Source organism: Lithobates pipiens, unplaced genomic scaffold (genome assembly GCF_037356315.1).
Source record: "Lithobates pipiens isolate NorthernLeopardFrog02 unplaced genomic scaffold, aLitPip1_a1.2 Scaffold_13, whole genome shotgun sequence".
In the NCBI taxonomy this organism is placed as follows: domain Eukaryota; kingdom Metazoa; phylum Chordata; class Amphibia; order Anura; family Ranidae; genus Lithobates; species Lithobates pipiens.
In genome coordinates this window covers 523,307,341-523,333,853 of record NW_027507718.1, presented here as the reverse complement: position 1 = coordinate 523,333,853, position 26,513 = coordinate 523,307,341, and the positions used below count along the sequence as shown (strand labels likewise).

Here is a 26,513-nt window from a genome sequence, read left to right as displayed (position 1 = left end):
TGTTGTCCCCAATGCGCGCTGAAAGTCAATACTGTCAGTGTGTATTGACCCAATACCCCCTCTGTAGTTCCGGCTCCTGTGAACTCAGAGGGAGATGCTGGGAGTAGTGCAGAGAGTGGGAGGTGAAGGAGGAGGGGACTTTCAATGGCAGTGGTGATCACAGACTGTGGGAGGGAGCACCGAGCTCAAGCACATGGCTGAATGAGGAGGTGAGATCCAATGATGAGTCTGTGTAAGGCAGTAGTGTGATTCAGAGATTTGGAACCTTGTGTGTATAAGGCAGCAGTTTGATCCGGGGGAGGGGGTGGAGAGCTGGAGAATTGTGTATATAAGGCAGCAGTTTTATCCAGGGGAGGGGGCAGAGAGCTGGAGCCTTGTGTGTATAAGGCAGCAGTTTGATCCAGGGGGAGGGGGGGAAGAGAGCTGGAGCATTGTGTGTACAAGGCAGCAGTTTGATCCAGGGGGAGGGGGAAGAGAGCTGGATCATTGTGTGTAAAAGGTAGCAGTTTGATCCAGGGGGAGGAGGACAGAGAGATTGAGCATTGTGTGTATAAGGCAGCAGTTTGATCCAGGGGGAGGGGGCAGAGAGCTGGAGCATTGTGTGTACAAGGCAGAAGTTTGATCAAGGGGGAGGGGGCAGAGAGCTGGAGCATTGTGTGTGTATAAGGCAGAAGTTTGATCAAGGGGGAGGGGGCAGAGAGCTGGAGCATTGTGTGTGTATAAGGCAGCAGTTTGCTCCAGGGGGAACGGGACAGAGAGCTGGAGCATTGTGTCTATAAGGCAGCGATTTGATCCAGGGGGAGGGGGGCAGAGAGCTGAAGCATTGTGTGTATAAGGCAGCAGTTTGATGCAGGGAAAAAGAAAAAGAGAGGTATATATAAAAAAAAATGGCACAAGAGAGATGGTACCATTCAAAGTACCACTTGAATGAGCATAATGGATGTAGAAACAAATAAAAAAATTAAAAAATTAAGCAATATTTAGAAAAATATCAAATTTATTCATCACAAAATTGTACAAAATAAAAATATACTTCCACTTTCCACCATCTAAAAAGACAACGTTGTCTGTACAGAAAAAATGTCTAGATACCACTCATACCACCATTCATGCCTGAGCTCAAAAATATAAATATAGGGAGAGTTTCATAGTTCTCTTCCTATATTTCTATTTTTGAGCTCAGGCATGCATGGCGATATGAGTGGTGTTTAGACATTTTTTGGTACAAACAACGTTTGTCTTTTTAGATGGTGGAAGTTGGAAGTATATTTTTATTTTGTACAATTTTGTGATTAATAAATTTGATATTTTTCTAAATAATGCTTCATTTTTTTACCTATTTGTTTCTACATCCCTGGGGCTCATTCAAGTGGTACCTTGAATGGTAGCATCACTTTGGTGCCATTCTTTTTCTTTATTATTTTTTTTTTTTAAACTGAATGTTTATTGATTTTTAGGAACAAAAAAGACATACAACTGGATATACATGGTAATTTCTCTACAGGTAGTAAAGGCATTGTTTAAAACCAATGTGTTTAACTCAATAGTAAGTTACTGTTCGAAGCAGTGCTTATTGACAACGGAGCGGTATCCTGGCATCCATTTCCCACTCACCCCATTGGGTTCTAACTGTGAGCGGCAAATGGGTGCCAGGCTTGAGAGTATCAAAACAAAATTGAACAAATTTAAAAGTACCGTTATAGTCATTAACATGACCATACGAAAGTTCATAGTTAGCATCTCTATAATTATCAGTTCTATGATCCTTGCATTAACCACTTCCCGACCTCCGCACGACGATGTACGTCGACAGCATGGCACGGGCAGGCATATGGGCGTACATGGGCGTACATGTACGTCCCTGCCTTCCCGCGGGTCGGGGGCTCGATCGGGCCCCCGCCCGGTGCCTGCGGCGGTCGGTATCCGTGCAGGAGCGATCGGTGATGAGGAGGCGGCCATTCATTCATGGCCACCCCCTCGCGATCGCTCCTGACAAATGGGAGTGAAGCATTGCATCACTTCCTCTCCTGTAATGTAAACACAGGAGAGGAAGTGATGTAATCTCTCCTCCGTGTCGGTATTTTTCGTTCCGGCACCGAGGAGAGAGGATCGGTGAGTTGCACAAGCACTACACTACACAGTAGAACATGCCAGGCACACTCACACCCCCCCTTTACCCCCCGATCACCCCCCCAATTACCCCTGCCCCCCCAGTCACAGTGACACCAATGCATTTTTTTTTTGCATTGGTGTCATTTGTGACTGTAATAACTGTTAGGGCAGTTAGGGTTAGCCCCCTTTAGTTCTAATGTGCCCCCCTAACCCCCCCAATAAAGGTTTAACCCCGTGATCACCCCCCCGTCGCCAGTGTCACTAAGGCTGGGTTCACATTGCAGCGGTTTATGAGAACGGATGTGATTCGCACCGCACTGCAGTGCAAATCACATCCGATCTCTGCGATTCGAGTTCAGCCATTCGCCGCACCCGCCGCAAATTCGCACGGGACCCTTTTTTTGGTCCGCAGCAGAATCGGATCGCATGGGTGTTCACACCATGCGATCCGAGTTTGCAGATCGCACTGCGATATGCGAACTGATCTGGGGGTGTCATTAACATTTCACTGACACTCCTAGCAGTTCGCATAGGGCAGTGTGAACTGCCGCCGGGAGGCATGCGATGCGGGAACCCGCCGCGGATTCCTGGCGTTCCCGCATCACTCCAGTGTGAACCCAGCCTAATAAGCGATCATTTTTCTGATCGCTGTATTAGTGTCACAGGTGACGCTAGTTAGGCAGGTAGGTATTTAGGTTCGCCGCAGCTTTTTATAGCGCCAGGGACCCCCATATACTACCGCACAAAGCCCCCTGATTGCCCCCTAGTTAACCCTTTCACCAGTGATCACCATATAACTGTTACAGGTGACGCTGGTTGGTTAGTTATTTTTTTATAGTTTCAGGGCACCCGCCATTTATTACCTAATAAAGGTTTAACCCCCTGATCACATGGCGGGTGTCATTTGTGACTGTAATAACTGTTAGGGCAGTTAGGGTTAGCCCCCTTTAGTTCTAAGGTACCCCCCTAACCCCCCCAATAAAGGTTTAACCCCGTGATCACCCCCCATCGCCAGTGTCACTAAGGCTGGGTTCACATTGCAGCGGTTTATGAGAACGGATGTGATTCGCACCGCACTGCAGTGCAAATCACATCCGATCTCTGTGCGATTCGAGTTCAGCCATACAGATAGTATGGCTGAATTCACGTTGCACCCGCCGCACCCGCCACACCCGCCGCAAACTCGCACGGGACCCTTTTTTTGGTCCGCAGCAGAATCGGATCACATGGGTGTTCACACCATGCGATCCGAGTTTGCAGATCGCACTGCGATATGCGAACTGATCTGGGGGTGTCATTAACATTTCACTGACACTCCCAGCAGTTCGCATAGGGCAGTGTGAACTGCCGCCAGGAGGCATGCGATGCGGGAACCCGCCGCGGATTTGTGGCGTTCCCGCATCGCTCCAGTGTGAACCCAGCCTAATAAGCAATCATTTTTCTGATCGCTGTATTAGTGTCACAGGTGACGCTAGTTAGGCAGGTAGGTATTTAGGTTCGCCGCAGCTTTTTATAGCGCCAGGGACCCCCATATACTACCGCATAAAGCCCCCTGATTGCCCCCTAGTTAACCCTTTCACCAGTGATCACCATATAACTGTTACAGGTGACGCTGGTTGGTTAGTTATTTTTTTATAGTTTCAGGGCACCCGCCATTTATTACCTAGTCTCACTAGTGTACCCGTAAATTTAGGGGTGTCTACTTTCCAAAATGGGGTCATTTGGGGGGGGGTTTGTGCCATCTTGGCATTTTATGGCCTTCAAAACTGTAACACCCTTAGAAAGCCTGAAGGCGGTGCTTGGTTCTCGGGGCCCCGTATGCGGCTAGGCTCCCAAAAAGTCCCACATATGTGGTATCCCCATACTCAGGAGAAGCAGCAGAATTTATTTTGGGGTGTCATTTCACATATGCCCATGGCATGCGTGAGCAATATATCATTTAGTGACAACTTTGTGTAAAAAAAAAAAAAAAAGTTTGTAATTTTCCCGCAACTTGTGGCAAAATATAAAATATTCCATGGACTCAACATGCCTCTCAGCAAATAGCTTGGGGTGTCTACTTTCTAAAATGGGGTCATTTGTGGGGGTTTTGTGCCATCTTGGCATTTTATGGCCTTCAAAACTGTAATAGGTAGTGAGAAGTGAAATCAAAAATTTACGCCCTTAGAAAGCCTGAAGGCGGTGCTTGGTTTTCGGGGCCCCGTACGCGGCTAGGCTCCCAAAAAGTCCCACATATGTGGTATCTCCGTACTCAGGAGAAGCAGCAGAATTAATTTTGGGGTGTCATTTCACATATGACCATAGCATGTGTGAGCAATATATCATTTAATGACAACTTTGTGTAAAAAAAAAAAAAAAAAAACAATTTTTTGTCATTATTCAATCGCTTGAGGCAAAAAAATAAAATATTCAATGGGCTCAACATGCCACTTATCAATTTCCTTAGGGGGTCTAATTTCCAAAATGGGGTCATTTGGGGGGGTTTTGTACTGCCCTGCCATTTTAGCACCTCAAGAAATGAGATAGGCAGTCGTAAACTAAAAGCTGCGTAAATTCCAGAAAACGTACCTTAGTTTGTAGATGTGACATTTTTTTTGCGCAAACCAATAAATATACAGTTATTGACTTTTTTTTTACCAAAGACATGTGGCTGAATACATTTTGGCCTAAATGTATGACTAAAATTGAGTTTATTGGATTTTTCTAATAACAAAAAGTAGAAAATATCATTTTTTTTCAAAATTTGCGGTCTTTTTACGTTTATATCACGAAAAATAAAAATCGCAGAGTCAGTCAAATACCTTTAAAAGAAAGCTCTATTTGTGGGAAGAAAAGGACGCAAATTTCGTTTGGGTACAACATTGCATGACCGCGCAATTACCAGTTAAAGCAGCGCAGTGCCAAAGTGTAAAAAGACCTCTGGTCATTTACCAGCAAAATGGTCCGGTCTGAAAGTGGTTAAATGGCATGGATAATGGATTATCTTTCTGTTATATTATTTACTATCTGGGTGCAGGGATTTCAGTTAGGAGGGGGGAGAAAAAAAAAGGGGGGGTGGGATGATGGGTAGTATGCTGCATTCAAGTCATTCAAGGGGTTGGCTTCTCCGGTCAGAGATCCAAGAGGCCCAGGTTTGGAAGAAAGGTGTGGTAGACAGTTCGGACTTGGCAAAGGCGTAACTCCATCTTGAAGTGTTTGTTAAGTATGCAAATAGTATCCGCTAGGTTGGGTGGGCTTATAGACTTCCACCTCCTGGCCAAGGCTAATCTTGCCGCAATCAGAATGTGCATTGCCATTGTTCTGGTTTGCTTACGCCATTTGGGGATTGATAGCCCCAGCAGGAGGTCCAGGGGAGTCATGGGGGGGGCCATGCTGGGCACTTAGAAGAGATAAAGTGGGATATTTCCCTCCAGAATTGCTGGATGATAGGGCAGTCCCACCAAATATGACTGAAGCCCCATACACACTACCAGTCTTTCTGCTGAGTTTTTCCTTCAGATTTACCAAAACCATATAATATGAGGTCAAACCTTAGGAGTTTCAATTTGTATGCAATCAGGCAGGCCCTTCTACTACATGGTTTTGGTAAACCTGAAGGTAAAACTCAGCAGAAAAACTGATAGTGTGTATTCGGCTTTAATGTTCCTCTTTTGCCACAGCCTCTCCAGCAGTTTGCCGATGCTGCGGGGAAAATGGCTGATAACCTGGCTGGGGTGAGGTACCAGTTGTAGTGAAGTTTTTGTACAGATTCCCAGTGTGAGATGCAGCGGGATAGGTGAGGGGGGAGAGTTATGGCTAAGTGCCACTGTTTGCTCGGAAGTGGTTTGTCCGTGAAGGAGGCCCAGTAGAAAGTTGAGGGAGAGGATACATCCTCAGCTGATGTGGTGAGCATCCTGTGTGCAAATGCAATACGTTTTGAAAGTAGGTTTAGGGGTGTCATAAAATTTCAAAATGTTACTTAGTAGAGAGTCTTCTTGGGACCCTTGTATATTAGAGAGAGCGAAGATCTTAAGATATAAGAAGAAAGATTGTTTGGTTATTCCATATGTCTCCTGTAAATGTGAGAATGGGTGTAGACCTGAGGAGGAGTATAATAACTCCACATTAGTTTTTCCCTTGGAAGACCATTGGTCGGTGTTGAGGTCTGGCGGCATAAGTTCCAAGGCCTTCAAGGGCACTTTGGAGAGGACTGAGAATGGGGTTCCTTTGCTGCCTCGGGTGAGGGAAGTCCGCACTCTTATTGCTGCCGTTACTGCTCCTAAAAACTGATGAGTTGGTTTAAAGTTGAGTATAAAGGCCACCAGAACATTGTTTGTATCTGAATTGAGGGCCGTGGATTCGATCTGTTTCCAGGTTTTTTGGGAGTTAGGTATCCACCATTCTCTCAGCTGGTCCAAAAGAGTCGCTCTGTAATATGCCCAAATATCAGGGGGCTCCCATTCCCCCTTGGTGAACAGGGGTCAGGAGAATGGATCTTTTCAATCTAGGTTTTTTTGTGTTGCCAGATAAATGCATCTACTATACCTTGTAGTTTCCTGAATTGAGCTGTGAGAAAGGGTAAGGGGATAGTATGGAATACATAAAGTATAATTGGGAGTAGAAACATTTTTGATTGAGTAATCCTGCCAGCCCATGAGACAGCAGGACCAGTCAATTCCTTGGATAACTGCAAGAGCTTCTCCACGAGGTCATCATAATTTACCTTAATTCAATTTTGACTCAGGTAGGTTAAACGGATTCCGAGATAAGGAAGGGAAGAATTAGTGGACCAGGTGAAGGGGGTTGTCTGTGATATTTCCCGTTTGGTTTGAAGGTCAATGCCTATATTCAGCATGGTCGATTTGCTATGATTCATTTTATATAAGGAGATCTATCTAAATTTATCTAGGATGTTTTGGATGGTCTGTAGGGAAGATTTGGGATTGGTCAGGGTGATAATGACATTGTTGGCGTATAATCCAATTTTTATGTCCTGTGTCCCCTATTTTAACTCCGGATACTGATGTTGCAGAGCGGATGGATTGCGCCAATGGTTCCATAATTATGGCAAAGATCAAGGGGGAGAGTGGACACCCTTGCCTTGTGCCGTTTGTGATTGTAAAAGGTTCTGAAACTATGCCGATGTCCAAACTCTTGCCGTGGGGAAGGAGTAACGGCCCAGTAAGGCAGTTAGAAATGGGTCAACAACGCTGAATCTCCGTAGTACTTCCTTCATGTAAATCCAGTGGACCCTGTCGAAAGCCTTCTCTGCGTCTAAGGAAAGAAGCAGAGAAGGCGTCCGAGAGTGCTCCAGCCTCTGATGGGTCGGCTGCTTCTGTCTTGTGTCATCTCAATAAGAAGTGTACCAAGAAGAAGTAACAATGTCCTTTGGCGTTCTCTCTGCTTTTAGTGAATTTTTGTGAAAATTATTTTGCCACAGAATTTTTTATATCACCTTAACCAAAATGTTAAGATGAATCTCTAATTGGTGATTGGAATTTCTGAAGCCCTCAGGGGCCATTTAAAACCCATTGCACCCTTACAGACCATCCTAAAGTGGACCTTGCACTAGGAAGCAAGGTAGGCTCTCAACATGATCTGACCTGTGTCAGACAATATTGGCTGCAGGGGAGAGGAGAGAGCGCTTGACAGTGGCTGGCAATGACTGGGTGCGGGGACATCACCCATGCTCCCTCTCTCCCTTGAAGCCACCTCTGGCTGACACAGGGAAGCTGGATCACATGACCAGAGCACCCTGAAAATAGGAAAGTATATACAGCTTTCTTACTTAGGTTAGCATAGGTTTTAGTTTAAGGTTACTTATATATATAGGGCCAACAGTTTGCATAGTGCTTTACAATATAAAAGTAGAAAGAACAGTTACAATACAAGAGTAAAGGGTAGTTGGACAGATTGGGGTAAAGAGTTCCAGAGGATGGGAGAAGCTCTGGAAGAGTCTTAGAGGTGAGCATAGGAGGCGGTGACAAGGGAGCTAGAGAGCAGGAGGTCTTGGGAGGAGCGAAGAGGACAATTTGGTTGATATTTTGAGATGATGTTGGTGATGTAGCTCAGAGTTGTGAATGGTTTTGTATTTTGAATTTAATTAGTTGGGAGGGATTGGCAGAGAGTGATGGTGGACACTGAGCAGAGGACAATGGAGGAATTAGCAGAGAGGGGTGGCATACACTGAGTGGAGGCCATTGGAGGGAATGGCGGAGAGGGGTGATGGACACTGGGTGGAGGCCAATGGAATGATTTGCAGGGAGGGGTGGTGGACACTGAGAGGAGGCCAAAAAAAAAGGGATTGGCATGGAGGTGTGTTGGACACTGAGTGGAGGCCAATGATGGAATGGGCAAAGATGGGTGGTAGATACTGAGTGGAGGCCAATGGAGGGATTGGCAGGGATGGGTAGTAGACACTGAGTTGTTGGCAACGTGGATGAGTCTGGAAGCAGCATTCATAATAAACTGAAGCGGGGGATAACCCGTATAGAGATGTTATATAACAAAGAAACAAATATTTCCTCAGAACATTGTAGTTACCATACAAAAGCAGATAAGGTGAGAGCAAAGGACAGAATACATGCAGCTCATGTAGTGTCAGAGGAAAGACATTATACAACAGAACAGACTAGAGATAAAACAAAAGCTTCTCTCTGAACTTTGTCCAGTGAACTCTTATTTGCTGGGATTCCCAGGACTGTCACTCTTTCCTTTTTTGTGCTTCATCTACAAAATTTGTTTTAAATGTGGTCTTCTGCCTGATCTTACTCAATTTCTTATACTCTCTACTTTGCAATAAATCTAAAGTTTTTAGGATATACTTACATAAGCAAAAAATGATTAATGGTAGGCAGATGATAACAAAGAAACTACTGCCAAAAATTGGAAGGATGAAAATATTCAAGCTGTGGAAGACGTCTCCTGAAGTGCCGGGATCTGAAAAACAGTAGGAAAGTAACATCACGTTTTGTATACACTGCAAAGGGTACTTGCTGGTTCCCTTAAACACATTCCTATCGCCTGTTGTATATTTTAAAATGAGAGCCAAATGGGAGAATCTGTAGGGTAGGGCAAGTCCATACCTGCAACTTTATGTATCATCATTCTTAATGATCACAATTGGCGATGAGCCAAACATACCCGGGTCCAATTCCAGGCAGGTTTTTAAATTACTGAAATTTGGACGCCTAAAGTGAACCCCATTAAAATCAATGGGAGGTGAATCTTAGAAATCACTAATAAACATGATTTAGGCTAATAGTCATCTCCAGCAATCCAAAACTGCCCCTAGATAATCACAACTACAATGGGGAGAACGGGTGATTGGAGAGCAGTAGCTTTTGGCAGTGCAGGGGGCTGTCAGATCATTGGAGATGACAGTTTTGGTGGTAGCATTTTCGCTGTGTGACTTGCCCATTTTGTCAATGTCATTCCTTTAATGAGTCACCCTTGGCATTTAGGCAATATGGTCTAAGAATATTATTTTTGGGTCTCAGCCTCATTTGCTAAAAAAAAAAAAAAAAGAAAAAAAAAAGTGGTTTAGTCCAAACTTCTTGGTTTCACTGCAAGGGTCATGAGAAGCTAGGAAAAGACTGTATCCGTGTCTACACTAAGCCTACAGGTGGATGGATGAATCTCCCTCTACTCCTATCGTATTCTGACAGCTGATGGCGATAACTGGATGCTGCCACTGTTTTTCCCAAAAATTTCTGCCTAGATCTTTAGAATTTTTAATTGTAGGCTGTTGGGTGGGATTGTGATGATAGGGCCACCAACATCTGGAATTGGCCGAAATTCACACAGTTTATGACCAGCTCTATACTTTACAGTTAATGCCTTTCTGTTGAGTTCTTTATTGAGAGTTTTAGCCCTTGTACATACGGTCGGAAAATCCATCGGAATGTGTCCTATCGGACCGTGTTGTCGGATAATCCGACTGTATGTATCGGACTGATTCCGTCCGAATATCCGTCGGACCCAATTTTCCAACATGTTGGAAATATTTTCCGACCAACTGGTTCGATCGGACATACTCCGATCATGTGTAGAGAATTTTGCTCGGACCAAGTGCCACGCATGCTCAGATCAAATTCCTACATCAAAGCTATTGGCTACTAGTCCCACCGTAACGAAATTACGTCATCATGTTCTGAATGATCGGATATTTTCGACAACTTAGTCCGACCGTGTGTATACAACAGTTTTGGACAAGATCCGTCAGGCAAAGTCCGACGGACAAAATCCGACGGATTTGGTTGGCAGAATGTCCGACCGTGTGTACAGGGGCTTATTATGAGTCAAAATAATGTATGCAATCTAATTACAACCCCTAGATCCGCAGTCTCCCAACTGCAGCCTAGGAACCAGATGTGGTCCTTTACTTGTATTAATCTGGCCTTTGGGGCATTATTCTGTCCACTGACCCCAACAATGGGGCACAATTCCTCCCACTGGCACCAGTGATGGGGGAAAATTCCTTTCATTGACACCTACGATGGGGTAAAATTCCTTCCAATGACACCAATGATGGGACACTATTCCTTCCACTGACACCAGTAATGGGGCAAAATTCCTTTCATGGACACCTATGATGGGGTATAATTCCTTCCATTGACACCTACGATGGGGTATAATTCTTTCCATTGACACCAATAATGGGGCATGATTCCTCCCAGTAATACCGATGACTGGGCACTACTCCTCCCAATGATCATTGATGGGGCATGGTTCCTCCCGATGACATCAACGATGGGGCACTAGTCCTTCAAGTGACACCAAAAATAGGGCATTGTTTAATCCCCCTGGATGCCAGGATATTCTCTACTCCCAGTGACCACAGTCTGGCCCCCCCCCCCCCCCAAAGTCTGAAGGACAGTAAACTGGCCCTTTGTTTAGAAAGTTTGAGGACCCCTGATCTAGACTAATGTATACTGTCATCATTGGTATAGTTCCCCTCAAACATGACATGGCAGTAGCTGGAGCTATCTGGCCCATGGACCAATGTCTAGTGATGTCTAGTGTATCTAGAGAAAACAGAAGCAAGCTTCAAATTATACACATTTAGATAACTTAGTTCCTTCTTTTATTTCCTTCTCTGGCCAATTCTGGACATTTGTGACTAAGGCTCGGTTTCCACTATTGCAACCCCAAAGTCACCCGATTTTTTTTGCCGCAACTTGAAGCAATGCCTGTGTATTCTTCCTGAGGGGGATGGGGAGTATTCCTGGAGGGTGCGTTCCAGGAGGGACACAGTGGAGGCCGGGGATGGCGTGGTGTCCTTGGGGAGGCCCCTGAGACTGCCTGGGGTGGCATGGAGAGGTGGAAAGTCTGTTTCTGACCTGTAGTCTGCCAAGCCTGTGGAGCGGCGTTCCTGGGATAGGAGCTGTGCTGCGGTGGCCATCTTGGATTTCTCCCTCTCATCCAGCGATGCGAACAGCGGACCCATATTTAGTTTTACCGGTCCCGCGGTCATCCGATGGTGTGCCCCGGCTCTTAGGGAAGCTATCCTTGCTGCTCGTGAGGCAGTAGGTTGGCCGTGCTATGCGCTAGGGGTCCCGTTGTTCCGCGAGGCAGCAGAGCTTTAGATGATCTCGGCCAACTTGGGTGCCTCGCGCATGCGCACCTGTTGGCCTGTGTATTCTTGAGGTCTAAGGACCTCAAGTCACATCAAAGTGCGACCAAATTAGTGCAGGGACTACTTTGAAGTCACTGTGACTTGAAGTCACACAGATATGAACGGTACTCATTGGAAATCATGGGGTACAATATGTCATGCAACTTTCAGTCCCAAGTCACATGAAAAGTCGCACTAGTGGAAACCAAGCCTAAATTCAGCTTCACAGCTTAGGAAACAGGAATCCTTCTCTTCTTTCTCTAGTTTGATGATCTGCATAGCTAAAAAAAGTAGCTCTTCACATGAAAACAGGAAAGTATAGGATTTATTTATTAAAAAAGCTACATAGCTATTTGTCCACCAAAACTGCTGATACATTTATTTTGTGCAAATAGGGGAAAATGTTATGTTTCTCAGGCTATATCCTCTACAGGTTGAATGTTACCCATTTCGAAAAAAAAAAAAATATATCCATTATGGCCACTAAATGGAGCATAGGAACACTTAAATGCTCTGATTGTCAGCTCCATCTACTGGCCGTAATGTGGTATTTTCCTGAAACACTCTAATTTTTATAAATCAATAACTTTCAAACAGTAGAGGAAATACCCTGAGAACATTCCACTTTGCAGAACGAATGGACAAATAGCTATGCAAACCATTTCATAAATACACCACTTGTGTCAAATAGCACATTCTAGTATTGAATGAATAAGTGGTGGTGTTTGCGCTGTGAAAACGTGAGAGAAGGTGTACAGTAAAAACAAATAAAGATATATGTAGTACCTGTGAACTACAAAAACAAAACGAATAAACATTTATAAAATATACAGCATCTATATCAAACATGTATAAATAACGTGATAGATATCGTGTGAAGTAGGGATGAGCCGAACACCCCCCGGTTCAGTTCGCATCAGAACCTTTGAACAGACCTAAAATTCATACGAACTTTAGAACCCCATTAAAGTGTATGGGACCTGAATGTTCGAAATCAAAAGTGCTAATTTTAAAGGCTAATATGCAAGATATTGTCCTATAAAGGGTTTGGGGACCCGGCTCCTGCCCCAGGGGACATGTATCAATGCAAAAAAATTTTTTTAAATGCCCATTTTTTCGGGAGCACTGATTTTAATAACGATGCTGCAGATGCCTGTATTACAGAAATAGAACAACACCAGCAATAAGGGGTAGCTTCAGGTGTATACTGTGCAGGAGGCACACAACACCCACTTTAACTGCTGCAGATGCCTGTATTACAGAAACAGAACACCAGCAATAAAGGGTATCTTCAGGTGTATACTGTGCAGGAGGCACACGACACACACTGTAACTGCTGCAGATGCCTGTATTACAGAAACAGAACATTAGCAATGAGGGGTAGTTTCAGGTGTATACTGTGCAGGAGGCACAAAAAACTGAACACCAGCAATAAGGGGTATCTTCAGGTGTATACTGTGCAGGAGGCACACAACACCCACTGTAACTGCTGCAGATGCCTGTATTACAGAAACAGAACAACACCAGCAATAAGGGGTAGCTTCAGGTGTATACTGTGCAGGAGGCACACTACACCCACTTTAACATCACTATGTTCACCAGCAAAAATACACTGTCCCTGCCTATCTAGCTCTTTCCCTGCATGCAAACACACTACACAAGGCCACCGTGCTGGCGGCCTTATATAGTGTGGGGCGTGTAATAAACCACCCTGAGCTATAATTGGCCACAGGCATCCTGAATTCATCGAACAGACAATCGGCCCGTGTTCGAGACGAACACCGAGCTCATCCCTACTGTGAAGAAAACATGACAAAACAACTCAATGATCCAATAGATCTGTATCAGAATGCAGAATAATAAGTGACCAGTCCAGTGAAAGTCCATGTGTGAGATAAAATATATATATATAAATCCCACCACCAATTATGAATAAGTGCTGAAAAAAAAAATAAAAAAAAACGCGTGCTAAAGGAAAAACACACAAATCTTCAGTGGTGACACCTGTGTATCTGAGGCCGCTCACCTTACTAGGTACAGTATACAGCAATTACGAATCACAGATGCAATGTTCACAAGATTCCCTCCTGGTTAGGATGTTTATGGTTCCTCTTGAATGATCTCAGTAGCAGGTTAAAATTATAGAGGACACATGAAAAAAACTCATAGCATAATCCACGAACGCTGAGTTCATAAGCCTCTGGTTGAGTCCTAGTACTGCCTTCAATCCAGAGCCCCTCGTATGTAAACTCAATAATAATTGTTTTTAAGGATGGAAAGACGAGATGCCCATAGCGTGAACCCGTATTAAAAAACAATTTATTAAAATAATAGCAATAAAAAAACTCACATTTAGTATGTAACATCATGCAGCAAACCGTTTACGAGCATCAAGCTCGTATCCTTCTAGGGATGAGCTTCGTGTTCGGCGAATTCCGAGCGTTTGGGCCGTTCGCGTCAAAATTCGAGTGGCGCGCGCGGACCACAATGCACTGCGGTGGCGCAGTGCATTGCTGGCTCATGATTGGCCAAGCATGCACTGTGATCCCGCATGCTTGGCCAATCGTAGCGCCAGCAGCGAGGAGAGCCATGATTGGCCACAGGCATCCTGCCTGTGGCCAATCATAGCTCAGGCTGTATAGTGCACGCCCCACACTATATAAGGCCGCCTTTGAGGCGGCCTCGTGTAGTGTGTTAGCATCTGAAGCAGTGGGTGTTCTGTGTACCTTCAACACAGTACACACCGATCGTTTTTGGCTGATTTCCTATCTTGCTGCTGTGTAGTGGTTGTTGTCTGTGCCCTGACCGCAGTATACACCACTATATTCACCTCACCTATATAGCTAGTGATCTAGCTTTACCCACTTAACAACTGCCCATTGCCGATTAACGGCTTCAGGGCGGTTGTTTAACTCTGAGAGGCCGTTAATTAACGGCCTCCCAGAATTCTGCTCTCGCGCGCCCCCTGGGGCGCGCACTCGAGAGCATTCGTGACCGCCGGGTCCATAGGACTCGGCGCATCAGGGATCACGGTAAACGGCCGCTCCGTCAAATAACATGACGCCGGTTCCTCCCTCCCCTCTCTGTACCGATCGGTACAGCGGAGGGGAAAGAGATCGGTGTCAGCAGCGATGTGGGCTGCATCTGCAGTGCCCACATCGCTGCTCACCGAATTTAACCCCTCAATTCCCTGCCAATACTCTGCAATACCAGTGCATACTCTGCAGTACCCTGCCATTACTCTGCAGTACCCCGCCATTACTCTGCAGTACCCCGCCATTACTCTGCAGTGCAGTACCCTGCCATTACTCTGCAGTACCCTGCCATTACTCTGCAGTACCCCGCCATTAATCTGCAGTACCCCGCCATTACTCTGCAGTGCAGTACCCTGCCATTACTCTGCAGTACCCCGCCATTACTCTGCAGTGCAGTACCCTGCCATTACTCTGCAGTACCCTGCCATTACTCTGCAGTACCCCCCATTACTCTGCAGTACCCCCCAATACTCTGCAGTACCCGCCATTACTCTGCAGTACCCCGCCATTACTCTGCAGTGCAGTACCCTGCCATTACTCTGCAGTACCCCCCATTACTCTGCAGTAACCCCCATTACTCTGCAGTACCCTGCCATTACTCTGGAGTACCCCCCAATACTCTGCAGTACCCTGCTATTACTCTGTAGTACCCCGCCAATACCCCGCCAATACTCTGCAATACCCTGCCATAAATTGCCATACCCAGCCATACTCGGAGATACCCAGCCATACTCGGTGATACCCTGAAATACCCAGCCATAGACGCCCCCCACCCCTCACCGCCCTCCGGTGCTTCTACCAACTCGCCAGTACGATCAAAGCCAGAATCTTTTTTTTTTTATTATTTCAGGCTTCCCAGCCTAGAGGTGAGATGTGGGGTCATATTGACCCCCAGATTTCACTGTAAAGAGGACCTGTCACCCCATATTCCTATTACAAGGGATGTTTACATTCCTTGTAATAGGAATAAAAGTGATCAAAAATATATTTTTGGGGAAAAAAATTTCAAACTAAAATAAATAAAGTAAAATGAACAATAAAAAAAAAAAAAAAAATTAAAGCGCCCATGTTACCATGTGCTCGCATGCAGAAGCGAACGCATGCGTAAGCCCCGCCCACATATGAAAACGGTGTTCAAACCACACATGTGAGGTATCGCCGAGAACGTTAGAGCGAGAGCAATAATTCTAGTCCTAGACCTCCTCTGCAACTCAAAACATGTAACCAGTAAAAAAAAATTTAAAGCGTCGCCTATGGGGATTTTTTAAGTAGCGACGTTTGGCGCCATTCCAGGGGCATGTGCAATTTTGAAGAGTGACATGTTTGATATCTATTTACTCAGCATAACTTCATCTTTCACTTTATGCAAACATTGGGCTAACTTTACTGTCTTTTTTGTTTGTTTTTTTAAGCACAAAACTGTTTTTTCCCCCCAAAAAACGCGTTTGAAAAATTGCTGCGCAAATACCGTGTGAGATAAAAATTTGCAACGACCACCATTGTATTCTCCAGGGTCTTTGCTAAAAAAAAATATATATATAATGTTTTGGGGTTCTCTGTAATTTTCTAGCAAATAAATGATGATTTTTACATGTAGGAGAGAAATGTCAGAATTGGCCTGGGTGCTCCAGAACACCTGATGGCACTCCGTACATGTTGGGCCTCTGTATGTGGCCACGCTGTGTAAAAGTCTCACACATGTGGTATCGCCATACTCGGGAGTAATAGCAGAATGTGTTTTGGGGTGTAATTTGTGGTATGCATATGCTGTGTGTGTGAAATAACCTGATAATATGACAATTTTGTGGAAAAAAAAGAAAAAATAGGCCGTCAGTACTTCAGGTGTGATCAATTTTCAGATATTGGCACCATAGCTTGTGGACTCAAAGACCAAATAATATCCACCAATTTGTACTTATTTTTACCAAAGATATGTAGTAGTATGAATTTTGGCCAAAATGTATGAAGAAAAAATTACTAATCTGCTAAATTTTATAACAGAAACGAAGAAAAATTCATTTTTTCGCAGAATTTTCGGTCTTTTTTCTTTTATAGCACAAAAAATAAAAAACTGAGAGGTGATTAAATACCACCAAAAGAAAGCTCTATTTGTGTGAAAAAAGGACAAACATTTCCTATAGGTCCAGTGTTGCATGACTGAGTAATTGTCATTCAAAATGTGAGGGCACCGAAAGCTGAAAATTGGTCTGGTTATTAAGGGTGTTTAAGGGCCCAGTGGTCAAGTGGTTAATAATAGAGCTTGCAGTCAGTAGTGTTAGGAGTGCGTGCGTCTGCGTGCTCTGTACCCAGTACATACCGCTATAATATAGGGTAGGCCCCTACTTTCAAACATCCAACTTACAAACATCTCCTACTTGCAAACGGAAGGAGACAACAGCAAGTGAGATGAAAAAAAGATGGACGACAAAACAAATTATACAGGGGTGATAACCCTTCCCTATGTTTTCCAAAAAGCTTAAAAATAGTTTTTTTGACTGGAGCTACACTTTAAAAATGTACCGGTTGAAAATTACAAACAGATTCAACTTAACACAACAAACCTACACAGTCCCTGTCTTGTTTGCACCGCCTGTATACTGCTGTTCTGAGTATATAGGGCCTGGGGGCCACACGCATTTCCTTTTTTTAATATGGGTACGGGGTTCCCCTTAATATGCGTACAAGACCCAAATAGGCTGGTAATGGGCAGGGAGGGCTACCCATGCCATTTTTCTGAATGATTTTCAACCATATTGCAGGAACCAGATATAACATTAAAACCGCAAACAGTTTTAAATGGTGTTATTTCCGTTTAATGTCATTTTGTGCAGGGACTGTTCTAAACACGGGAAACACGTGGCACTTCACAGGCATACTACAGACACCCCCCAGGCACCATATTTAAAGTAATATTTCACCTTTTTTTTTCACTTTAATCGTCATTAAAATCAGTGCTCCCGCCAAAACAGCAGTTTTTAAAACTTTTTTTTGCAGTGACCCATGTCCCCTGAGGCAGGAGCCAGGACCCCAAAACCTTTTTAGGACAGTATCTTGCATATTAGCCGTTAAAATTAGCACTTTCCATTTCGAACGTTCGAGTCCCATAGATTTCAATGGGGTTCTAACGTTCGTAACGAACGCGGGGTCGTTCGCAAGTTCTGGTGCGAACCGAACCGGGGGGTGTTCGGCTCATCCCTATATCCTTCCATCAAAAATGAATAGTACCCAGTGCTCCAATCACGACGCGTGTCGTCACGTCACTTCATCAGGGGAGCCATTCTAGTATTCGTTTTTACTAAAATAACCGTCAGCTGTGCCATGGGCAATATTCTGTCTAAATATCACCCTGCTTATAACTGGAAGTCCTGGGTTCAATATGCAGATATTATTTCAATACAATTTCTCTGCTCAGATAGGTCTCTGTTCAGAGTTGTAGCTACTTACCCATAGTGGAGTATGAAATCCATACAAGCAGGGTGAAAAACAGCTGCATGCACAGCAGTATCCAGAGCCCAAACTTTTTAGCGTTCTTCTTACACTTCGACCAAAATTCCTGAGCTGCAAAACCAAAACCAAATTCAATTTAAGTGGAACGTAACACATTTGGGGGCACAAATCCTCCCCATTAATCCTCATATCATCTGTCAAACAATAACACCACAATTAGGGTTGCACCGATATTAAAGCGGTAGTAAACCCGCAATTTTTTTTTTTTTTTTTAAAACCTGCAAAGCAAAAGGCATAATGAGCTAGTATGCACCGCATACTAGCTCATTATGAAATACTTACCTTAGAACGAGGCCCCAACATCTGGCCCGATCCACGCCGAGGGAGCCGACATGCTCCCTCGGCGTCTCTTCCGGGTATCGCGGCTCCGGCGCTGTGAGTGGCCGGAGCCGCGATATCGTCACTCCCGCGCATGCGCGCGGGAGATTTAAATCCGGCCGGACGAGCGCTGCCGGATTTTCACGGAGAGAACCCCCTTGTGCGCATGCGCCGCTGCAGTCAGCGGCGCATACCGAGGGGAATATCTCCTAAACCGTACAGGTTTAGGAGATATTTTTTTTACCTACAGGTAAGCCTTATTATAGGCTTTCCTGTAGGTAAAAGTTAAAAAAGTGGGTATACAACCACTTTAAGCATTTGCATGAATTTGAGTACACACATATATATGCTCCCATACCTATAACCCATACTTTCGAGCTTGTTTGTTTCAGCTGTCAGGGGGATTCCCCCACTGACAGCTTGGGGGGGGGGGGGGGGGAAAGGCATCAATTATCGCGTCCTTAACCACTTACGGATCGATGCACGCCGATATACGTCAGCTGTTTGAAGAGGGATATTTCTATTATGGCAGCAGGTGAGGGGAAGATGGCCCCCACCCGCCTCCATACCATAGCAGGGCGGAAGCCACGTCAAAAGCTCACTTCCGCCCATAGCTCTTAAAGGGACTTTTTTTATTTTATTTTTTTTAAATTACTTTTTTGTTTTTGTTTTTTTATTGCATTTTAGTGTAAAAAGGAGATCTCAAATTCTTGTTGACCCCAGATCTCATATTTAAGAAATCCTGTCATGCTTTTTTCTATTACAAGGGATGTTTACATTCCTTGTAATAGGAATAAAAGTGACACTTTTTTTTTATTTTATTTTTTTAAGAACATTGTAAAAAATAAAAAAAAGGTAAAATAAATAAGATTTTTTTTTTTTTTTTTAAACACGCCCTGTCCCACCAAGTTCGTGTGCAGAAGCGAACGCATACGTGAGTAGCATCCGCATATATCTAAACGGTGTTCAAACCACACATGTGAGATATCACCGCGATCGGTAGAGCGAGAGCAATAATTCTAGCCCTAGACCTCCTCTGTAACTCAGAACATGCAACCTATACATTTTTTTTTAAATGTCGCCTATGGCGATTTTTAAAGGGTAAAAGTTATTTTCGCCATTCCATGAGCGGGCGCAATTTTGAAGCGTGACATGTTGGGTATCAGTTTACTCGGCATAATATTATCTTTCACAATTGAAAAAAAAAAAAAAAAATGGGCTAACTTTACTGTTGTCTTATTTTTTAAAGCGGCTGTATAGTAATTTTTGGGACTTTTACCTACAGGTAAGCCTATAATAAGGCTTACCTGTAGGTAAAAAAAATATCTCCTAAACCTGTACGGTTTAGGAGATATTCCCCTCGCAATGCACCGCTGACTGCAGCAGCGCATGCGCACAGGGGATTCTCGGCTGAAAGCCCGGCAGATGCCGGACCCTGCCGGGATGAAATCTCCCGCACGCATGCACGGAAGTGACGATATCGCGGCTCCGGCCACTCACAGCCGGAGCCGCGATACCCGGAAGAAATGCAGAGGGAACATGTCAGCTCCCTCGATGTGGATCGGGCCAGATGTCGGGGCCTCGTTCTAAGGTAAGTATTTCATAATGAGCTATTATGCAGTGCATACTAGCTCATTATGCCTTTTCTTTTGCAGGTGGGAAAAAAACAAAAACACATCAGCGGGTTTACAACCGCTTTAAGTCAAAAAAGTGTATTCCAAAAAAAAGTGCACTTGTAAGGCCGCTGCGCAAATACGGTGTGACAGAAAGTATTGCAATGACCGCCATTTTATTCTCTAGGGTGTTAGAAAAAAAATGTATAATGTTTGGGGGTTCTACGTAATTTTCTAGCAAAAAAAAAACTTGTTTTTAACTTGTAAACAACAAATCTCAGAAAGAGGCTTGGTCCTTAAGTGGTTAAGAACCGATGACTCATTCTGCTGTTAGTGGGGTTCAGTGCTGTCTTGGCAATTGGAGCTTCCAGAAAAAAGCAGCCGGGCAATGTTTATCGACAACATTGCTCAGCCGCTGAAACAGAGAGATAAAAAGAAACATTGTTTCTTTTTGTAACTTTTTCCTCATCTACAGATTAAAGGGACAAACTTCCCTCTGCAAAGGAAGTCAGTTAAAAACAACCTGTCAAGTAAAGAAACATTTTATTTATTTTTTATTAAACGTTCCTCTGTTTTGACCCTATTATTAACCCTTCATTTATGGATGATGGTACATTATATCAATATTTCCAGTTGTCATCATTTTTGAGGTCGTTCTCTTTTCCATTAACTCTTAATTTACTCTAATCAGCCTTAAATGGGTTGTAAAGTCAGAAGGATTTTTTTATCTTAATGCATTCTATGCATTAAAATAAAAAGCCTTCTATGTGTAGCAGCCCCCTTAATTACTTACTTGAGCCCCATCTCTCTCTAGCAATACCCATGAATGTCTAACTCGTCCAGGACACTCCGCGTGACTGGCTGAGATACAGCAGCAGCATCATTGGCCACCACAGCTGTCCATTAAAATTAGTCAGCTAATCAGGGGAGAGATTGGGCCTGAATGGACACACGGAACCTTGACTCAGCTCCAGTGACCCCATAGGAAGCAGCTGACTGTGGGGGGGCACTCAACAGGAGGGAGGGGCCAGGAGCAGCAAAGAGGAACACCAGAAGAGGAGGATCTGGGCTGCTCTGTGCAAAACAACTGCACAGAGCAGGTAAGTATAAGAAAAAAATAAAACCTTTACAATCAATTTTCACTTCTATTTCATAAAATATTAATAAATTAAACTTTTTTTTGTTTGCTTTGTTCGTTAATATTTTTACACCTTATTTATATATTTACATGTTTCACATTGAAAAAAGCGCCAAAAAAATATATTTTATTTAAAAATAACTTTTCAATGCTTTGTACTATTGCTGACAGCTTAAGTGTAAACAAAACAGTTGTGGTAGGTATCAGCAAATGGTATCAGCGAGCACAAAAAAAAATAATAATCAGTACTCGTACTTGTAAAAAAAGCACAATAGGTAGGAAGTAGGTTCAGTATGGAGAACGTTTCATAAATTGTGTTCAAAATTTGTGAAATTTTGGTGAATTCCATTGGTAAGGGAATTTTGCTGCTCAGTTCTTACAACTTATAGGGTAATAAGCAAGCTATTATCAAATAAAAGGTGTGGGAAGCCAGGTACATGGGCCACATGATGGCCTACTGTCTTTTTGGTGAACCTGTAAAGTTTTCACGTAAAAAGTTGGGCTACACAAACCCAGCAAACCCCTAAAACTTGCTGTGAACCCATGGTAGCAGCAAACCTTAACCTCATTCCCAATAATAGGTATTGGATCCCATTCGTAGCAGGGTACCCAAGCTGTTGTGTTGTAATTCCATGTAATGTTTCTGTCTTGTATTGAACTGCATGAACTATCATCTTTCTGTAGCATGCTGACGTCTAGTCACAAGCTTGAACCACTACTACTGGTTTACTAATGCAATTTTGATGTCTTAAAGTGATTGTAAACCCTTACAGACCACTTTTACCTACAGGTAAGCCTCGATTAAGGCTTACCTGTAGGTGCAAGAGATATCTCCTAAACCTACACGGTTTAGGAGATATTTGCAAAAGATAGGCACCACTGTCTATGGCGCATGCCCCGTAGACAGCGGCACACAGGCGCACTGAGCATGCCACTGCTAACCGACCAATCACAGTGCTGGAGCCACGATGCCCGGAAGGAAGATGGATGCTTCATGGAAGAGGGGACAGCAGTGACATTGCTGGCTCCTGTGTCAGGTAAGTGACACATAATGGGCTATCTGATGCACAGTAGCCCATTATGCTTTACCTTTGCAGGGAAACAAAAAGGAAGTAAAACCCATCAGGGTTTACTTCTTCTTTAACCTGTCCTCCCCTCCCGTTTAGTGCCCCAGCTAGACCCTCCCTGCATTTTCCCTCAGTCAGTGTTTGGTTTTTGCAGAGACAGGGCTTAGGATAGTCATTGTCTTCTTACACTTTAAAAGACTGGAAAAACATCATCTGTACTGCCATTGTCTGAAGTAAAATTCTGTTGCATTCAACTTCTGTGTCTTATTGAAGATTTAGGCTGCCTGTGGATGGTGCCAGGTCAGCAGGCGACCATACTGTCCAGACAGACTGGGTCTAAGGAGGTATGTCAATGCATAAAGGGACATTTGAAACAGAATGCCTTTCTTAGTGAAACGGTAAGAGGTTCTGAAACACTTCCCCAACCAGTACAGCGGAGCGCCCATTTACAGTGCATGTGAAAAATGTATTCACAGCGCTTAAATTTTTCCACATTTTGTTATGTTACAGCCTTATTCCAAAATGGAGTAAACTCATTATTTTCCTCCAAATTCTACAAACAATACCCCATAAGGACAACGTGAAAGAAGTTTGTTTGAAATCTTTGCAAATTTATTAAAAATTAAAAATGAAAAAAATCCCATGTACATAAGTATCACAGCCTTTGCTCAACACTTTTTTAAAGCACCTTTGGCACCAATTACACCAGCTTTTCTCAACCTTCTCAACACAGAGGAACCCTTGAAATAGTTCTCCGGTCTCGGGGGAACCCCTTCTAAAAATTATAAATCTACAACTCATGATACATTAGTGTGATGGTCGGTGGGAAGAATGGTCCTTACACTTGTGGTCATTGGGAAGAATTACCTCCTTACAGATAGTCAAAAAGATCAATGGTGTCGGTGGGAACTTGTCCGAGAGGCAGAAATTGCCCAATGCTGAAGGAACCCCTAACAACCTTTGGAGGAACCCTGGTTGAGAATCACTGTATTACAGAGTGAAGTCTTTGTGAGTATGATGCTACAAGCTTGGCACATCTATTTTTGGGCAGTTTCTCCCATTTTTCTTTGCAGGACCTCTCAAGCTCCATCAGGATGGATGGGAAGCATCGGTGCACAGACATTTTCAGATCTCTCCAGAGAAGATCAATCGGGTTCAAGTCTGAGCTCTGGCTGGACCACTCAAGGACATTCACAGAATTGTTCCGTAGCCACTCCTTTGTTATCTTGGCTGTGAGCTTAGGGTCTTTATCCTGTTGGAAGATGAACCTTCGCCCCATTCTGAGGTCCAGAGCTCTCTGGAGCAGGTTTTCATCAAGGATGTCTCTGTACATTGCTCCATTCATCTTTCCCTCGAATCTGACTAGTCTCTTAGTTCCTGCCACTGAAAAACATCCCCACAGCATGATGCTGCCACCACCATGCTTCACTGTAGGGATGATATTGGCCAGGTGATGAGCAGTGCCTGGTTTCCTCCAGAGGGCAGCAAAGTGGTGTAGTGGTTAGCACTTTCACCTAGCAGCAATAGGGTCGCTGGTTCAAATCCTGACCACGACACCATCTGCCTGGAGTTTGCATGTTCTCCCTGTGCCTGCGTGGGTTTCCTCCGGTTTCCTCCCACACTCTGAAGACATGCTGGTAGGTTAATTAGACCTTGTCTAAAAAAAAAAAATTGGCCTTAATATGTGTATGTGTATGTTAATGTTGTATGTGCTTGTAAGCGTGTCAGGACCTTACAGGGTAAAGGACCACGCAAAGCCGCAGATGGACTCTGGTGGCAAGAAAGCGCCCTGAGGCGGTTCAGTTTGCATAGGTAGTGCTATACAAGTCACTCACTCACTCACATAACGCTTGCCATTTAGGCCAAATATTTTGATCTTTGTTTCATCAGTCCTTCAGGTGCCTTTTGGCAAACTCCAGGCAGGCTATCATTTGCCTTTACTGAGGAGTGGCTTCTGTCTGTTCTTCTGGAAGCTTCCTTTCTTCTCCCTCGATTGCTCATTTTGGCCGGGTGGCCCACTCTAGGAGGAGTCCTGGTGGTTCCAAACTTCTTCCATTTATGGACGATGGAGGCCACTGCTGCAGACATTTTTCTGTACCCTTCCCCAGATCTGTGCCTCAAAACAATCCTGTCTCGGAGGTCTACAGACAATTTCTTGTACTTTATGGCTTTGGTTTGTGCTCTGACATGCAGTGTTAACTGTGGGACCTTCTATAGACAGGTGTGTGCCTTTCCAGATCCTGTCCAATCAGCTGAATTTACCACAGGTGGACTCCAATCACGTTGTAGAAACATCTCAAGGAGGATCAGTGGAAACAGGAGGCACCTGAGCTCAATTTGGAGCATCATGTCCAAATCTGTGAATACTTATGTACATGGGATTATTTTGTTTTTTAGTTTTAATAAATTTGCAAAGATTTCAAACAAACTTTTTTCACATTGTCATTATGGGGTATTGTTTGTAGAATTTTGAGGAAAATAATACATTTAATCCATTTGAAATAAGGCTGTAAAATAACAAAATGTTGGAAAATGAAGTGTTGTAAATACTTTCCAGATGCACTGTACTCATGTAGCGGTGTGGTTACCAACATCCACCAAATCACCCTGCCGCCAGACCCTCATCTATCAGTTAACCAGTTTAAGACCGAGACTCTTTTTTAGATGTGGTGTTTACAAGTTAAAAAATTTTTTTTTTGCTAGAAAATTACTTAGAACCCCCAAACATTATACATTTTTTTTTCTAACATCCTAGAGCAGGGATGGCGAACCTTGGCACCCCAGATGTTTTGGAACTACATTTCCCATGATGCTCCAGTACACTGCAGAGTGCCAGAGCATCATGGGAAATGTAGTTCCAAAACATCTGGGGTGCCAAGGTTCGCCATCACTGTCCTAGAGAATAAAATGGCGGTCATTGCAATACTTTCTGTCACACCGTATTTGCACAGCGGTCTTACAAGTGCATTTTGTTTGGAAAAAATACACTTTTTTGAATTAAAAAAATAAGACCACAGTATAGTTAGCCCAATTTTTTTTTTATATTGTGAAAGATAATGTTACGCCGAGTAAATTGATACCCAACCTGTCACGCTTCAAAATTGCGCCCGATCGTGGAATGGCGACAAACTTTTACCCTTAAAAATCTCCATAGGCGACATTTAAAAAATTCTACCGGTTGCATGTTTTGTGTTACAGAGGAGGTCTAGGGCTATTGCTCTTGCTATACCGATTGCGGCGATACCTCACATGTGTGATTTGAACACTGTTTTCATATGCGGGCGCTACTCACGTATGTGTTCGCTTCTGCACACGAGCTCAATGGGACGGGGCGCATTTAAATTAATTTTTTTTTCTTTATTTTTTTAACCTTTTACTTTTTATTTTTACATTGTTTAAAAAATGAGAACAAGGTTTGGTGCGCAGATGGCTGGGCGGCACGAGGAGGCGACGTCACCGGAGTGCGGCGTGTTTCTGAGCATGTGCGGCAGCCACGCTCCTTTCTAAAGCAAAGGTTGCCATCTGCACACCAAGCCACCCTTGGGACCTTTCCTTACAGATGTGCCCTTTTAATCTTCAACACATGTCAGTTGCCAATTGTATGATTCCAATAAAATCACTGTACTCCTACACTTAGAGGCGCCTCTCCCCTTTGTTTTATTTTCAGCTTTGCTGGAATCTGGCTTCTATTCCCACGTGGTGGCAGCACCCTGTGTATGGACCTTAAAAGATTACATTGTGTTCTATGGACTTTTTATGGACTTTTAACATATTCATTGGGTTACAGTAGAACTCTAATGCCACATACACAGGATCGGAAATTCTGCCAGCAAAAGTCTGATGAGAGCTTTTGGTCGGAAAATGTGACCATGTGTATGCTCCATCAGACTTTTGCTGGCAGAATTCCAGCTAGCAAAAGATTGAAAGCATCTTCTCAATTTTTCGGTCGGAAAAAGTTTAAACGGAAATTCTGATCGTCTGTAGCAATTCCGACGCGCAAAATTCCTACGCATGCTCGGAAGCATTGAACTTAATTTTCTCGTCTCGTCTTGGTGTTGTACATCACCGCATTCTTGACGGTAGAAAGTTCAGAGAACTTTTGTGTGACTGTGTGTATGCAAAACAAGC

General features: G+C 43.8%; 1 protein-coding gene across 1 annotated transcript in view; it reads right to left on the bottom strand.

Annotated features, from left to right (window-relative positions):
* Positions 1-26,513, bottom strand: part of LOC143975939 (uncharacterized) — a 63,966-nt gene that overhangs the window by 9,464 nt on the left and 27,989 nt on the right. Inside the window, exons 8-9 of the mRNA XM_077478471.1 lie at positions 18,187-18,300; positions 8,920-9,030 (exon numbers count right to left, since the gene is read on the bottom strand). Of these exons, the coding sequence (XP_077334597.1) occupies positions 8,920-9,030; positions 18,187-18,300 (225 nt within the window). The remainder of the gene's footprint in view (positions 1-8,919; positions 9,031-18,186; positions 18,301-26,513) is intronic.